The sequence below is a fragment of the Phyllostomus discolor genome, chromosome 3 (assembly GCF_004126475.2).
Source record: "Phyllostomus discolor isolate MPI-MPIP mPhyDis1 chromosome 3, mPhyDis1.pri.v3, whole genome shotgun sequence".
Taxonomy (NCBI): domain Eukaryota; kingdom Metazoa; phylum Chordata; class Mammalia; order Chiroptera; family Phyllostomidae; genus Phyllostomus; species Phyllostomus discolor.
In genome coordinates this window covers 122,223,281-122,239,959 of record NC_040905.2, presented here as the reverse complement: position 1 = coordinate 122,239,959, position 16,679 = coordinate 122,223,281, and the positions used below count along the sequence as shown (strand labels likewise).

The window sequence follows — 16,679 nt, the reverse complement described above, 5'->3', positions numbered from 1 at the left end:
ACACAGTCCTCGGAGGGCTCCTAGGTTGTGGGGCACAGTATCCTAGGCAGGGGCTAGTGAGCTCAGAGCTGGGGCTTCCGAGGAGGGGACATTTATATACTATCTGCTACTGACTGTGACACCAACTCTGTGAAAGCAAGAGACATCCCTTTAAAAACATCTTTGCCTTGTCCCTTTTTAAATTAGACCGTGGTTTCCATACCTAAGGAGGGGGAGACCTGAGCCCCTATTTATTGCAAATAAGGACAAAGTTAATTCTTGCCTTTGGGGCTTCTAAGGGCCATTGGTCTTGTGCCTTAAAGGTGCTTTCAGGACATTTTCAAGAGGATTTTGACTCCATCCAGCTTTTACCCTACATGCTAATTTTAGAGCCCAACCCCTATGTGAGATACTACATATAATGAAAATATTGGGACTTCCTCTCTTCTCCAACATCACCAACTCCTATGTGCTGCTAAATTAGGTTGAACACATCCAGCCTCTAAAGACCCAGAACTGGATTTGGGGGGTTTTTCTCAGTGGAGACCACACACCAGGCACAGGACTGCCCTGTGTAAAAGGGCCTAGCTCCTTTTATGTTCTAAATGGTCTTTTAATACATTTTGAAGTCAGAGAGACTTGGGTTCAAACCTGGCTCTGTTGCTTACTGATTGAGTGACCTCGGGCAAATTATATAACCTCTTTGGGCTATAATTTTTTTAATCTGTAAAAAGGATGAGATAATAGTAGGTGTATATCCAAGGTTATTGTGAGGAGGAAATGAGATTACACATACACAACATGTAACATAGCACTTGGTACCTGGAAAATGCTCAGTAGATATTATTTATTTCATAAGTGTTGGCCTTGACCTTGACTAAATCCTGTTGTATAGAGCTGAGTAAGCTAGGTCCTGTTTTTGAGAAGTTTATGGTCTTAGAGCAACAGTTAAAAATAATGCAATAGGGGCTGTGATAACAAGACCTAGAGAGGTGGGTGGGTCTGCAGATTGTTGCCCGATTGCCATGTAGTGTTGCTTTTTGGGTGATGAGATGATTTTCTTCTGGTGCCAGGTCCTCCAAATCCTGGACAGCCTCCCTACCACAGGTGGTCATGGGAGGACACATTTTATGCAAATGTGTATAGTATTCCCTGTGGGGGCTTTAGTTCCACCAGCCTCTCATTGAGGTCTGCTGGGTGACAAGGGGCTACAAGAACACCCTTTGCTCTGCCACAAGCAGGACTAAGAGGTGGAATTGTATTTGGTACATTATAGAGCAGCTGTTTGTATGCAAAATGGCCTTGGACAGTATGAAGGGGATTTGGGTAGACTTTCAACTACATTCCCCTTTTCAGTTCACTTGAAGTTTTTCCAAGAACCTCAAGAAGAAAGTTTCTATTTGGTGTTACTCTGCCCATAGCATCTTCCTGATACTTGGCTTTTTAACAGAGAGGTTACCAGGCCTTAGGTTCTGGCTTTGGCAAACAGCAGTTTCTAGGTCATTATTTTGTTTTTGTTATATTTTTTTCACAGATTTCTTCCATTTATGACAGCACTATGAAGTCTTTTAATTTTGAAATATTAGAAAAAATACAGAAAAACACACAAAACAGACATTTAGTAATTAGTTATTACCAGGTTAAGTTCTCTGCCACCACCCAGGTCAAGAAAGAGAACTTTGCAGGCACTCTAGAAGTTTCTCTGCATTCTAATTTAATGTCCCCCAGTGGTAGCATGACTTCCTTGCATGTTTTTTATTTATATTTTTTTAAGATTTGATTTATTTTTTAGAGAGAAGGGAAGGGAAAGACAGAGGGAGAGACACACCAGTGTGCAAAAGAAACATCTCAGTTGCCTCTTGTAGGCCCACAACCAGGGACTGGGCTGCAGCCCAGGGGTGGGCCCAGACCGAGAATTAAATAGGCAACCTTTCAGTTCATGGGATGACTCCCAACCCACTGAGCCATACCAGTCAGGGTTTCCTTGCATGTCTTTATCATTTTATCTCTGTGGTTTAATATTCCCAATTTTAGAAATTGGATATGTTTTATGGGTCTTTTAATATAGTGATTTTCTGCTCCATTCTTTCCTTTGCTCTGTCCTTTTATCTGCTGATGATCTCTGTTGGCCTCATAGAGGGTTCACAGTCTGGATTTTGCCAATTGCACAGTAGTGGGGCATCTCCACATGTTTCCTTTGTCCTCCATGTTTCCTGAAGACTGTTGACTGGACCTGGGCTTGGTCAGACTCAGGTTTGATCCCCTTAGCAAAATCATAGGTGGTGGATGTTCTTTTTTCTGAAGGCAAATAATATCCAGCTTCCTCTCTTTTTGTGATGTTGGCAATCACTTATGCTTGGTGCCTAGGTCCAATAATTCATTAAGGATTGTAAGAATTCAATACCCTAATTCTAACATTCCCTTCTCATTTAATAAAAGAGCACAAGATTCCCTTATCTAGTGCCTGGTGCCCCAGGGGTACAGTTCATACAGGAAAGGCAGGCTAAATGCTTGATTCCCATTATTTGCCAATTTCCATGAATTGGTTCATTATTATGCTCCAAAGGTGGCTAAAGTTTGCTTTTTTTTAAACAGGAGAAAATCAAAGTTTAATATATGTCCATGAGGAGGTCACATAAGCATGAACATTCTGTGAAAATTCCAAAGACAATGAGACTACATTGGGTATACAAGACATTTTTGAGCAAAGGAGAAAGTGGGAAGAGGAGTATTAGATTTCAGAAGTGAGAATGGGTGATTTACAGGAAGTTGAAGGAGAGCAGAACAAACATGGCAGAAAAATCTCCCTCAGTGACTCAGAAACAATGAAACATGAGGAGGGGTTATTCAGCTAACAAAAGCTAAAGTTTGCTTTTAAAATAAGATTTTTGAGGAAAAGAGCCAATGCAAAGAAAAATGTGATATGAGCAATAATTCGTGTCATCTGGGGACTTGGCAAAGATAAAGAGGGAGTGCTTCTTTCCAGTTCAAGTCTGGGGAGTTAAGGCCTCAAGGTATTCAAGTGGGGGCTGAGATGGGGCTACACTAGACTCTCAAACCTCTAGGTTTCCTCTTTCCCAGTCTTCTCTTGTTTCCAATGTTGGTTCCCAAATTGGCTCACTGAATTCAGCAGATGAAGGACAGTCTCAGTCTGGTAAATAGACTGGGAAGGAGATCTTGTACTTGAGGTAGAGGCCGGGGTCAGAGGAGCAGGGTTTTCCATTTCAGCTGGATGTGTTGAGATTGGAAGAAATTAGTCATCTGTGATTTGTTGAAGTTAATATTTTTACTTGTAATTTACTGTTTTAAACATGATGAATTAAATTTGAAATTATTCCTTGACTACTGAGCTGCCTCACTCACTCATGTTTCAGTATGCTTTTTGGAAGGAGGGAGGAGGGCCTGGGTGCTCATGAAAGTTGCAGTGTGCTGGGTCCCTGCCCCCCCCCCCCCCCCAAGGAACTGCACACACCAGGGAAAAGGTGAAAGGTCCAGAGAGAGTCCAGAGCATATGTGTGTGTGGTGCTCATCCTCCACGGAGTTGCAGCACTTGCTGGAGGCTAACACAGTCTCCAGGTGCAGCGAGTCCAGGAGTGAACAGATTGCGTTCCCATTGGGAGGATCAGATTAAACAGTCACCACATCTCTAGAAGCTGTATTGTGTGAGGGGAGAGATGTGACTTTAAATATTAGAGTTGCGCTTGACTCAGGAGATGCACTTCCCGTGAGGCAAGGCCACTCGGGAGGGCCAGTCCTCCACCCATGTTGCCTTCACTCAGTGGCACAGGGTTCTTTGAGTGAAAAGCACCCATTAAAATTTTTTCATTTATTTGGGTTTTTTTTCAGCTAAGCACATATATTTTAGTTTACATAAATTAAATTGACTTCAAGACATCATAATGCCCTACAGTTTGTAGAGGCTCAGGGCTAATGATCATAAGCCACATGACAACCCTTGGAGGATCTTGCCATTCATTCCCATTTACAGATGAGGGGACTGAGGCCACACAGCTAGTATTTAGGCTAGGATTTTACTCAGGCGCCAGGCTCCAAAGGGCTTTACATTAACCTCTACTATGAGGCCTTTTAAGTGTGTTGAGTGTGGATCTCTTGGTTTCCACTCCCTGACACCACTGGGGTGGGATCCCTGGTGCCAGCCTAACTCCAGGCTCAGCAGGGCCTTGGCTCTAAGAGTCTTGCTCATCTCTACCCTGCTCAGTGCAGGCATTGTGCTGCTCTGTCCTTCAGCTTTCTCAGCTTTGAGTGGAACTCACTTTCCATCTGAGTGTCTGCCATCCTGTGTGCCTTCAAAACCTTTGTTTCTTTCTAGGCTCCCCAAAATACTGCAACAGAGGAGGCTACCTGTCTGTCATCCCACTTTGCAGGTAGAAGGAATGAAGATCTGGGATGTCGGGTAGTTTTCCCTAAAATAACCCATGACTGAACTCAGAACCCAGACTTTTGCCAGTACATTTTGTTGAGTTGCACCAACATAGCCTTAACAGTGATGATAAAAAAAAAAAAAAGACAAAAGCATGAGTTAGTATTGCAAGTGCTTCAGCACGCATCAGGCATATGCTCAGCTCTTTATAGGTCGTCTCTCATGTTATCCTCCTGACACCTCTTTTGGGGGGACACTGTTACTATCCCCAGTTTATGGGTGAGGACACTGGTATTCAGAGAAGGTCAGTAACTCCTGTAATGTCACACAGTTGGCACTGGGATTGGTTCTGCAAGACTCTGGGACCCCAAACCCAAATACCTTGCCACCCTGCCTCTGCCTTCACTCCAGATTCCTTTTTCTAGTTTATAAATTACTTTTACTTTCATGATCACATCTAATTTTTATAAGAAGACTATAAGCAACTACTGCTGTTCACATTTTTGTACCAAGAACATGGGCCCTCAGAGAGATGGAAGGGGTTAGGTTCCACAGTTGCTAAGTGGCAGGTGTCCTGATGCCCCTTCAGGTATTCCTTCCACTATGAAGGAGTCACCCACCTACTGACCCCACAAGGACATTGCAATGTTGGAAAGATCATGTGGGAGTGATTTTAAAATGTGGGAGCACTGCATATATATGAGCAAACCATTGTTAGTGTGGCTCACACAAACAAGAAGGTGACACCCCTTTTCAGGGAAGGCCTGCAAAGCCGGTCATCTGGTTCACACTCACCTTCTAGAATTGCATATTCTCTGAGCCCCAGATTGAGGCCCAGGAGGAGGGAGCCTGGGCTAAAAGTAGTCAGTGTCTATACGCCAGTGTTCCTAAAAGTCAGATCATTACTGCCAGTATACAGAGGTTACCAATGCTTATTGATTCTGTCAACAAATATTTATTTGTTGACATAAATATATCAGGACCCAGCTGTATCATTGTGAGGGGTCCCTCAGTGAACAAAAGAGAGAAAGTCCCTGTTCTAACAGGGGAAACAGATAATAACAATGGCAACAAAAAATAAAACAGATAGAGATGGATGGATCAGGATAGAGAGATGCTATCTGTCATAGGATGACCAGGGAAGGTCTTTCTGATAAAGATGCATTTGAGCAGAGACCAGAGCAAGTGAGGGAGTGAAGCATATGAGTATCTGGGGGAAAGTGTTCTCCACACCAGGGAGATGGAGTGCAGGAGCCCCGGTGGGAACATACTCAGTCATCTGTGAGGAGCAGTGAGGAGGCCACTGCATAGCCTGAGTGGATTGTCATTTTGTATTTTGTGACCCAGAATTTCTTTATGAATTAGCTACCTTTAAAAAATGACAAATTTGGTATAGCATGCTGCAAATTTGTTATATTTGTCTTGCCAGAGATTTAGAATTTTAAAGTTGAAAGATGCTTAACAGGATAAAAAAATCAGGTGGTCAAAATAGATAAAAGGGAAAAAAGAACCTACTAATATACAAAACAACTTTTATCACTCTTAAAATGATGCAAGTTTAATTTCTAAAACCTTGTTAGAAAAGCATAATTACATCAGATGTATTCTTACCAATTGGATTTTAAAAACCTTTGAAAAATAGGCATGGCACGATTTTGACAGGAAATGTAGGATATTAAATTCTATTTAAGATATTATTTTAAATGTGTTAAAATTGACTGTACACATGAAAAAAAGTCAGAAAGAGACAGATATAGACCAATCAAAATATTGATTTGATTTAGGGAGGGGACCATGGGTAAATGTCTTGGTTTTGAAAAGTGTCTATGGCAAAACAGTTTACAGAGTGGTCAGTGTGCCACAAGACAGCAAATGTTCGTACCCAAACAGATGCAACAGCCATTGGAAGAGGTTTGAATTTTTAGAGAATTGCTTAGTAAATGAGCTGGCTGTAGGTGAATGGGGCTTAGGGGAATTGCTCCAGAAGCACAGAGGGATATGCCTGAGCACCTCAGTTCAATAACCGGGCCTATGAATACCAGCCGTGTGACCTCCAGGAAGTCACCTAATAGCTCTGAATATCAGTTTCATCATCTTTAAAGTGGACAGGTTAAAAGAGTTGATGTACAAAGTGCATGGGAAACACTAAAGGGAGGCGCTGCCTATCTGCATGATCAGAGCTGGACAAGAGGGCACTTTGCTGCATAGGCACAGAAGGATTGTGTTTTTCCAAGGGGCAGTTGTCAGCCCAGCACATTCATGCAATTTCCCAATTGCCAGTGGGTACAGACGGTTAAGTCTCCTTGGCAAAACATCTATTTAAATGTTTTCTTTTCAATTGAACATATGCACTTCTTTTTTAAAAAAATTGAATTAGACTTATGAGTCATTGAAGGACAGAAGTTACTTCCCAAATTTGCTGTGGGGGCCCAGCAAGAACTCAGCTGCAAGGCATGCTGGGAGGAACATCAACCGGAATGCAGCAGGGGACAGGGAGGGGAGTGAGGATGATGGGACTTGTTGAGGTGGCCCTGATAGCATGTCTATTAAGCACCAAGAGTGCCCAGGAAGTCCTGGTAAGTTGGAGTCAGCTGTGCCCTGGCAGCAGTTTCCAAGGATATGGTCTGATGTAAGGGTGTTGCTGTAGGAAGGTCTGGCGGTAAACTCAGTCAGTGATGGTTGGGTTGCAAGAAACAAAACAACCCCTCCTCAAAACTTTCTCAAGGTTTTTTTAAAAGGATTTTATCAGAAAGAACCAACCAAAGGAAAATTTATACCTGAGCCTCACAAAGAATAAGAAATTGTAACTTCAGAGCTTCCTGGAAGAGATCTGTTTCTTTCTCCTTGTCTGTGTTTCTCCCGGGATATGGTAACATGGCTTTCCTGGCCCCTTGCAATTTGCTTATCTACCAAATTCTCTGGGTTCCAGTCCATACTCACAGGAAAGAGAGTCTGATTGGTTTAGGGCAGGCCAGATGTCTTATTCCTAGCACAATCAGCTAGTAATTGGCTACTACTAACTTGGTAGGAAAGTTTAAGAAGGAATAATTGGTTCTTGTATCAGGTAGGAGACATCATCTTGAGTCCAAGGAAACTAACTGAGCTGGAGCAGGGCATAACACACTGGCAGTGCCAACACGGCATGCAGTGAGCAATGGCAGGGGAGAGAGGAAGCTGAGGGCTTTGCTGTGTCAGGGATGTAGGGCAGCTACAGCCATTTGTGGATCTTAGGTTCAAGAAAGGACCCAAGAATGCAACCAAGGCATATAAATCTGGGGTGAGTAGGAATAAACACAACCTGGTTCTCTCTGCCTTCTTATTGGTGGCTTTGCATCTGCATTCAATAATCAAAGGTCCATAGAATTCCAAAGAAGAGAGATGGTCCTAGCCCTTGAGAACTTTGCTCCCTATGTGGAAGGGCAAGGCTTTGAAAGTTGAAAGAAGTTAGAGGAGCGTCAACTACTTGATTCTGGCAGTGATCTTAAGGCTGTAGAATACAGAGGAAAGAAAAGTTGTCTGCAACCCACATCCTAGTGAGGCTCTTTGAGTTTGTATGGATCAGATGATATGTCTTTGCAACACCCCTATAAAGGAAAAGATAGTACTACCCCCCTTCAGGAAGGCAGGGGAAGTATCTGATGCAAGTTCTCAGAGTGAATAAGCAGTATAACTGGGCTTGAACCCAGGACTAGCTTGCATTAACCACGACACTGCACAGGTTTTCAAGAGAAACAGATGGATCTGAGTGATAAGAGGAACAGCTTTTATACAGGAATAAATCACTGACCAGCATGGGGAAATGATTCAAGATTATTAAATAGGTAAATACTTACTGCAACCCACCTGAGAGCATGGGACCTGCTCTTTAGACTTGCCCACATTGTTGATTTTATCTGTCTGCGGTATCTTATTAAAAATGGCAGGTGTTCCCCTGGCAATCACATGGGCATGATATAACATCCCACTTTCAGCTATCTTGGAAGAAGAACAATGATCTCTGAATTCTCTGCCCTGTCCTGGGCCTCCCAGGTGAATGCTGCCATCCAGTCATTGTTTTAAATCAGACTGTCCTTATACCCACATTCTAAATTTGGGAAATTCTATCTAACGCTTTTGCATAATGCAGTGACAGACATTTAATATTATTTACTTATTGATTGAATGAGAGAAATGAAGGAGAAAGGAAATTTAAATTTAACCAAAGTTATTTCATGCTTAGGAGACTAGGGTAATGTGTACTGAAGAAAAACAAGAATAACAACAACAGTTTGAAAGAAACACAGTTTAGCGGACTGACTAGTTTGAAAAGAAAGACGGTGAGCTTGACTTTCTGAGTGCTTAACTGTAGTTGACAGTGGAACACCCATGTCTTATAGCTAGCTGGAGCAGACTGGAGCTCAGAAGAAAGGGAAAGGATAGACACATAAGTCAAGATTCATCAGCCCAGAGGATGAAAGTTGAAGTTTTGGACTGTGACAAGTCCTCTTTGGAAAATTGAGCAAGTAGAAGAGAGCCAAGCTGAGCCTCGAGTTGATATTCAAGAAATACTTTTTGATTTTGTGTGGTACAAAAAAAATAAGTCCTAATCAAAAACTACTGCATGTGACTCTGAGAAAGATCTTTTGAGACCTTAGAGTAACTTGATAGAAAGAATAGGGGATGAGTCACATTTCAGGGCACTGTGGAGGGCACTGTAAAGCTCATAAGGAGTAGGAGGCAGTTACAGTGGCCAGAGCCACCAGAGCTCTCTCTTTGTGCCTCTCACATAGGGCCTTTTATCACATTTTATTTTAGATGATGGCTTGAGTTCACTGTATATTTGTTTTAACCAAAATTTTGAGGGCAAACTTTTATTTTATGCATCATTTTTGCCCCTTGGACAGCTAATGCATGACTTGCAAAAACAACTGCTCAATAAAAGTTCTAAAACTCCCTTCTCTGGTCCATACTAGCTGTAGGTGGCCTCTGTAGTGTGTTCCTTACTTTTGAGTGGGAGGTAAACTTGGAAGGACACAGACAAATTGCATTTGTTGTAAAAATAAATCATTTTGGGTATTGATGGACCAAACAAAGCCAGACTGGATGGCACATAGAGTTGAGAGGCTCCACACATGTGTTTATTTTGTACAGAAACAACAAATTTCCATTTATGAATTTCATATGAAGTTTTAAAGCTTTTAAATAATTGTGCTTATGTTTTAAAAAATCAAGTTAATAAAAATATTTCTATATTAAGTAAATGTTTGTGGATGAGGCAGATAAACATGATAAAGACCTTGAATCCAGTATGGGGCCCAGGGGAGTTTGGGTGGATGGCCTTACCCAGTATTGTCATCTGGTCTCACCCTGCCCTTCTCCTCTTTTGTAACCCCATGCATCTTACTCTCCCTCTCTGCATCAATAACCATAAAACTAGGGACTTCAAGTGCTTGTTTTATCTTTCACAATATACATTAAAATAAATACAAAACTATCAAGATAATGACATGTACATCTGTAGTTTAACTAAAGTTATTTCCTATCCCATTTGGGGAAATGTTGCTGCTGGGAAATGTGTCTGGTCTCCCCACTTGTCTGGGGAATCCCTCCCATTGGGTACCCAGTTATTCACAGCAGCATCCTGGCAGTAGAATACCGCCTGGCATAGAGTGGGCATCATTAAGCATTTGTTCAGAAAATGAAAAGACAGAGATGCCAGCTGTAATAGCTGGAGCCCTGGTGTGCTAGAGCCAGACTCAGTGAAGTTCAAAGATGATGGGTTTCAGGCTTTCCCTGCAGACACTCGGTGGTGGGAAAAGACCACAGAACATGGCATTCCCCACAGTGGAGCTCTGCCCCCAACACTGGGATTCTGACTAATGAGTTTAGGGGGCAAGTTGAGCTCTTCCAAGCAGAAAGCAAGCAAGTGAAATCTCTCCCTCACTTGTTTCTCTGTGGCCGATGCCATCTGCTAGTTTTAAAAATAATTTTTAAAAGCAAGTGTTTTAGTTCTTTTCAACATGCAGCAAAGACAGATGCTATTTTGAGGCTTATTTTCTATCAACCCCCTCCCCCAAAGAATGAGGATCTAGGTGTCAGCAGTTCTGGCTGATGTCTCCACTCCGCCACTAAGTTGTATGTGACCATTTTGCAGATCTCATATGCATTCGATGCTGGGAACAGAAATGATAATTCTGCCCTCCCTCTCTGCCTCTCATTAAAGATGTTGAGAGGGTGATTTGTCTGAGAAATGTCCTACAACATTTCAAAATAATTGATTAACCTGCCAGCTTCTCCATGTGCCTTCTCTCCCCACTGGACTGGACAACCCTCCGAGGGAAGGACATACCCACACATCCATACCATGTCTAGCCAGAAGCTCACACAGGAGGCAGCTACTAAGAGGTTGCAAGTATAGACTCTGGATCCAATCTGCCTGGGTTCAAATTCTGAATCTGCAACTTAACTACTGAGTGACCATTTACAGGTTACTTATCCCTTCTGAGTTTCAACATTCATGTTCTTTAAAAGGGGAGAATGGCAATCCTGTTTCTGTTGAGTTGTTTAGAAAGATAAGTGAGGACCAAATATATAAAGCACATAGCTAAGTCAGGTAGGTAAGTGCTAACACGATGGTAGGTTTATTTCATGATTACTGTCATTCTAATTATTAGACATTCAATACTCATTTGACAAATGCTCATATGGCTTCTATATATGATGATGCATTATAAGGGGACTTCTTAAATGGTGGGTTAAGCATTGTTATATGGCCCGTATCATCTAGACACTTTCCATATGTCATCTTAGTACTCTATGGGGCAGGTAAGTATGTGCCTTGCAGGTGAAGAGGCAGCTGGAGATTTGAGAGATTAAGTGACTGCTCTGTGTTATACAGCCAGTCAAGTATAGGAAGAAGACTTCAAATCCTACATTGATTTCAAAAGCTGAAACTGCGCTGCACTTTACTTCTCCACCATCCCTGCTCCTGGTCTTATAGCCCCCACAATAGCTTTGCAACTTTTGACAGCAAACCTTTTACATTGCAACCCAGCCATACTGACATATAAATATAACCTAAACATACATTTCACAAAATAACACCTAGTGTACTCTGTAGGGCACTCTGATCATTTACACTCATTTCTTTCACTTTTTATTAAGTCAATCATCTAGTGGGGAAAAAAGGAGTGATTTGACCCATGTGGAAGTCTCTAAGAAGAGGTGGAATCATTCCTTCACTTAGCAAACACACCGAGATGGAAGATGAGAAGGCAGATCTCACAGGTGCTGCCCAAGGACCCTCACACACCTCTGTCTCATCGGATCCAGCAACAACACTGGGGCTCAGTTATTACCTGTTTCCCAGAGAAGTAGACCCAGGTGTTTGATAACTTCTGCAGATACACTCAGCTCCCAGGGAGCAGAGCTGGGTTCCAAATGAAGTCTTTCTTGCACTACTCTCTATTTGCTGCTACTACTACTATGTGCTGCCCATGGCACAGGAACGGGACTTACACAGCTGAGCTGGACAAAGGGGCTTGAAGGACTTCACATCTCCTTTGAAAGATGTGTTGAAAATTTTCCCTGTATAGGGTATAGATTTCTTTTCCTGGCCCCAATTCTTATACTTCTGGATATGCCCTCCTAAAGCCACTATTTTTCAAATGTTAATCATTCTTTTTTCCCCATAGTCACTGTGTTATTTATTACTGAGCATCTGAAAAACTGCCTTAAACATTTATTGTCAGCTTCTGTGGGCTAGGAGCTCAGGAGTGGCTTTCCTGTGTGGTTCTGGCTTTGGGGTCTCAAATGAAAGTTGTATGTCTTCGTGAGAGCAGTGTCTTTTCAGGTCTTCTGCCCATTTTTAAAGTGAACTGTTTGTTTTTGTTGTTGTTGAATTGTATGGGTTCTTCATATATTTTGGATATTAGCTCCTTATATGAGGTATTGTTTGCAAATATCTTCTCCCATTTGGTTGGTTGTCTTTTTGTTGTGCTGATGATATCTTTTGATGTGCAGAAGCTTTGTAGTTTAATGTAGTCCCATTCACTTATTTTTTGCTTTTAAGTCAAATTAAAAAAATCCTCTCTGAGACCAAGGTCTATAAATTTATTACCTATGTGTTTTTCCATATATTTTATTTTTAAGTCTTATAGTTAGGTCTTTATTGTACTAAGTGAAATACCATATTTTTGGACCATAAGACCCACCTAGGTTTTAGAGAAGGAAAATAAGAAAAAAGTTTTGAAGCAAAAAATGTGATAAAATATTTAATAACATAAATAACATAATATTTCACCAATGTAAATGTAAACATATCTCAGCAGCAGCATTAACAAACCATTATTCCTCCCAAATTTGGGGCGGGGGTGGGGGCAGGGCACATCTTATAACCCAAAAAATATGGTAAGTAGACAAGAACAGACAAAAACTGCATGATTTCAGTCATATAGGTTATAAAAAAGGAAGCAACAAATGCAAAAAACAAAACAAACTCACAGACACAGTATGGTGTTACCAGAGGGGAAGAGGGTGGAGGGAGAATAAAGAATGTAAGGGGGTCAATACATGATGATGGAAGGAGATTAGACTGTGGGTGGTGAGCACACAATGCGATGTACAGATGACATAGAGTCATCTGTAAACTTACTCACTGCAACTTACGTAATGTTGTTAACCAATGTCACTTCAGTAAATTTAATTAAAACATTGTAGTCCAGTTGCCAGCTGGGGTGTCAGTCATCTGAAGGTGTGGCTGGGGCTGGAGGATGTTTCCAAGTTGGGTCACTCACGTGGCTGGGTGTTAGTGCTGGCTGTTTGGCAGGAGGCCTTTGTTCTCTGCCACATGTACCATTCCACAGTGCTGCCCAAGTGTCCCCACAGCATGGCCCCACCTTCCTCCAGAGCAAGTTATTTAAGACAGCAAGATGGAAACTGCCATGTCTTTTATGACCCCATCTTGGAAGTCATGTATTATCATTTTTACTATATCCTATTGGTTACTAAGTCAGTTCTGTTCCTTATGGGAAGGGACTGCACAAGGATGTGAATACCAAGAGGTGAAAAATATGAGGGGGCATCATGAGGTATCAGTAGGCCACCTATGGAACCATAATAGGATTTACTTAATATTTTTCACTTTTTGCTAAAATTAGCTTTACACTAAATAAGTCCCAAGACTCATGTGCTAATTATATTTTCAGTACAAATGAATATAAACTTAGAGTTTATTAATTAAGAAGAAGATTCATGTACCACTGTGCTCACCTGCATACTTCCAGTGGCACAAAGGCTGCATATGGGGTAACAATGGGCCCAGTAGCTAGAGGCCTGTTGTAGAGTACTGGTAGTTTTAGGCCATAAGTCCCAGCTATTCTCTGCTCTATGTTTGGAACCTGAGAAATGACAGGTGTTGATGTTGTTATGTTGTGTTACTCCAGGACCGCCTGTACTTTGTGATGGAATACGTGAATGGTGGTGACCTCATGTACCACATCCAGCAGGTTGGCCGGTTTAAGGAGCCTCACGCTGTGTAAGTGAGAACTTTGCTGTGCATTTATTTCCCTTGGGATATGTGGGCAGGTTGTTAGTTTCTTTGGATTTGTAGCTGAATAGGGAGTTGAAATATTTGAAGATTCTTCTTCATAAGAGAGGTGTGGCTAGGGGAGAAAGGCACTCTGCTTGATGTAGCATGCTTCTTTCTTCCTGACAACAGCTAAGAACTTGACATTTGAAAACCATAGCTGTTTCTTCATCTCTAATTCTTGCTCCTGACCCCCAAGGAAAGGCCTTTAGCTTCCTTGGAGAATGTCATTGTGAGTTTTGTTCATTCATTTGTCAGTATTTATTGAGAGATCACTATGCGCTCAGCCCAAACAGTTTTTCTGAAACTTGCTCAAGATCACAGAGCTAGTGTGAGGCAGATCCAGAATTCTGACCCAAATCTTTGCTCATGTTCTCTGTCCTACACCATGGTCCCTTTACATGCCCCCACATTAGGGGATGAGGACCAAGTTACATCATGGCTGTGCTTGTTGCTTCTGAGTGGGGAGACTGATCGGAGTCCATTCTGTCCCCTTCAGTCTACAAAGACCCATCTCTTCTGTTTTTTTAAGTAAATCATTTTCATTGTTATTCTGTTACAGTTGTCCCATTTTTCTTCTGTTTACCCTCCTCTCCCCATCCCCCGCCACTCCCCTAGTCAATTCCATACTCTCGTCCATGTCTGTGGGCCATTCGTACATGCTCTTTGTATAGTCCTTATCTCCTTACTCTTCTTTCCACCATTATCCCCCTCCTCCCTCCCTTCTGGTCACTTTCAGTCTGTTCCATGTTTCCATGACTGTGGTTCTATTTTGTTTATTAGTTTATTGGTTCATTAGATTCCTGTTATAGGTGAGATCATATGGTATTTGCCTTTCACTGACTGGCTTATTTCACTGAGCATAATATTCTCCAGTTCCATCCACACTGTCACAAAAGATAGGAGTTCCTTCTTTCATTCTGCTGAGTAGTATTCCTTTGTGTAAATGTTCCAGTTTTTTGATCCACTCATTTACTGATGGGCATTTAGGCTGTTTCTAGCACTTGGCTATTGTAAATAGCGCTGCTATGAACAAAGGTGTGCATAGGTTCTTTTGAATTGGTGATTCAGGATTCTTAGGGTATATTCCCAGCAGCAGAACACAATGTCATCATGTTTCTCCCCCACTGTTGGTGAACAGCAATATTTCAACTCCTAGGGTGAGTGTTGATAGCCTCACCTAGGGCAGTTGCTAAGATCTTATCATCCATCAGCAAGTCCCTAGGACTCACCTAGAGCCCTATCCTGTCATTCCAGAAGTTTCCATTCAGTGCAGCCTTGCCCCATCCTCCCACCTGTCCCTGAATTCTGATAGGGTTTGCATTTTCCTGCATGCACACACAGGCATACACATGCATGTATGCTCACACACGTGGACACACATGCACACATGATGTATATTATCAGGGCACATAACACAGTGCCTAAATCCCTGCCCAGCCCTTGTGGCTTTCTGGTTCTCTCCAAGCCTCTTCCCTCCTGGGCCTTCAGTAAGAGATTTCACATCCTGGCTGGGTCATTTATTAGTTGTATAACTTGGCTAAGTTATTTCATGTCACTAAGCCTCAGTTTCCTCATTTAAGGAGCAGAGAAGTAATAGTAGAACCCACCTCATAGGATTGTTATTAGAATTAAATCAGATAATAACTTAAAATGATGTTAGATACTTGGCCAGCCTTCAACAGATGGTAGCTGTTTTTATTAAGATATTTTAACCTTGTATAATCTGAAACAATCATTCTCTGTCTAGTCCATCATATCCCATGGCCTCCTTTCCACTAAGTAATTGCTGAATGTCTGATGACCCCAATTTGTTCTTAAGGCAGCCTCATAGCTCTCTAAACTCTGCTTATCTATCCACACTCCCATAGTTTGTTTTATGAGGTGGGTGGCTGACCATCCATGGTGGGATATTGATGCCCTATGCCCAGTTCAATATTATATTGAATTCCAAGGGTTGCCAAGCATATGATGTCCTTGCATTTCTCCATGGCTTTTTTTTTTTAATTTCAGATTTTATGCTGCAGAAATTGCCATCGGTTTGTTCTTCTTACAGAGCAAGGGCATCATTTACCGGTACGTGAGCACTTTCTATCTCCTCATCTGCCTTTGCTCCTCCCTTCCCTGCCTCTTTCTTCAACTGCTTTTAAAATTAGACTCTGTGGTGGGGGAGGAATCCTCCAGTGCTAACTTGGGCATGTGTTCTACCAGGCAGCATCGCCCACTGCCCTGGCAGAGTTCAGCTGCTCTGTGTGGTGATAATGATCCCCGTGGACTCTGCCATCAGGGATGTTTGGAGCCTCAAACTGGAGACCATTTGCTGTAATAGGAGGAGGCTCACCAGTAGGGCCCAGTACTTCTTTCTCTTGCCCATGGACCCCCCATTTTGGGAGCAAGCAAAGAATCTTGGCTGTCAGAATATGATAGATCACAGTATTATGAAACAAATTGTGTTGTTTTACTGTGTAACCACAATTAGAAATGGATTTCCTAGTAGCTTGCCCTGAAAGACAGGATTAAGTTTGGGACTTGGCATTTGCCCATTTTTGGAGGAGCAAGTATATGATCATAGCTGTATGAGTCATACCATTTTATGTTTCATGCAAAGCAGACTATTGAGGCTGAGGCTGCTATTTGTCAGCAAGTCCAGGGTGTGCAATTCTCCTTATACCACATGGATGCAAATAGCATAGACAGTGCCAGCCTGGGCTGCTTTGCTGTATGAGAGAAACGGGAAAGGGCACGGGGCTTCCA

General features: G+C 42.1%; 1 protein-coding gene across 1 annotated transcript in view; it reads left to right on the top strand.

The window, feature by feature from the left end:
* The window catches only part of PRKCB (protein kinase C beta), a 352,458-nt gene that overhangs the window by 297,136 nt on the left and 38,643 nt on the right, over window positions 1–16,679 (top strand). The window contains 2 exon segments of the mRNA XM_036021374.1: window positions 13,783–13,874; window positions 15,939–16,001. Coding sequence (XP_035877267.1) covers window positions 13,783–13,874; window positions 15,939–16,001 — 155 coding nt within the window.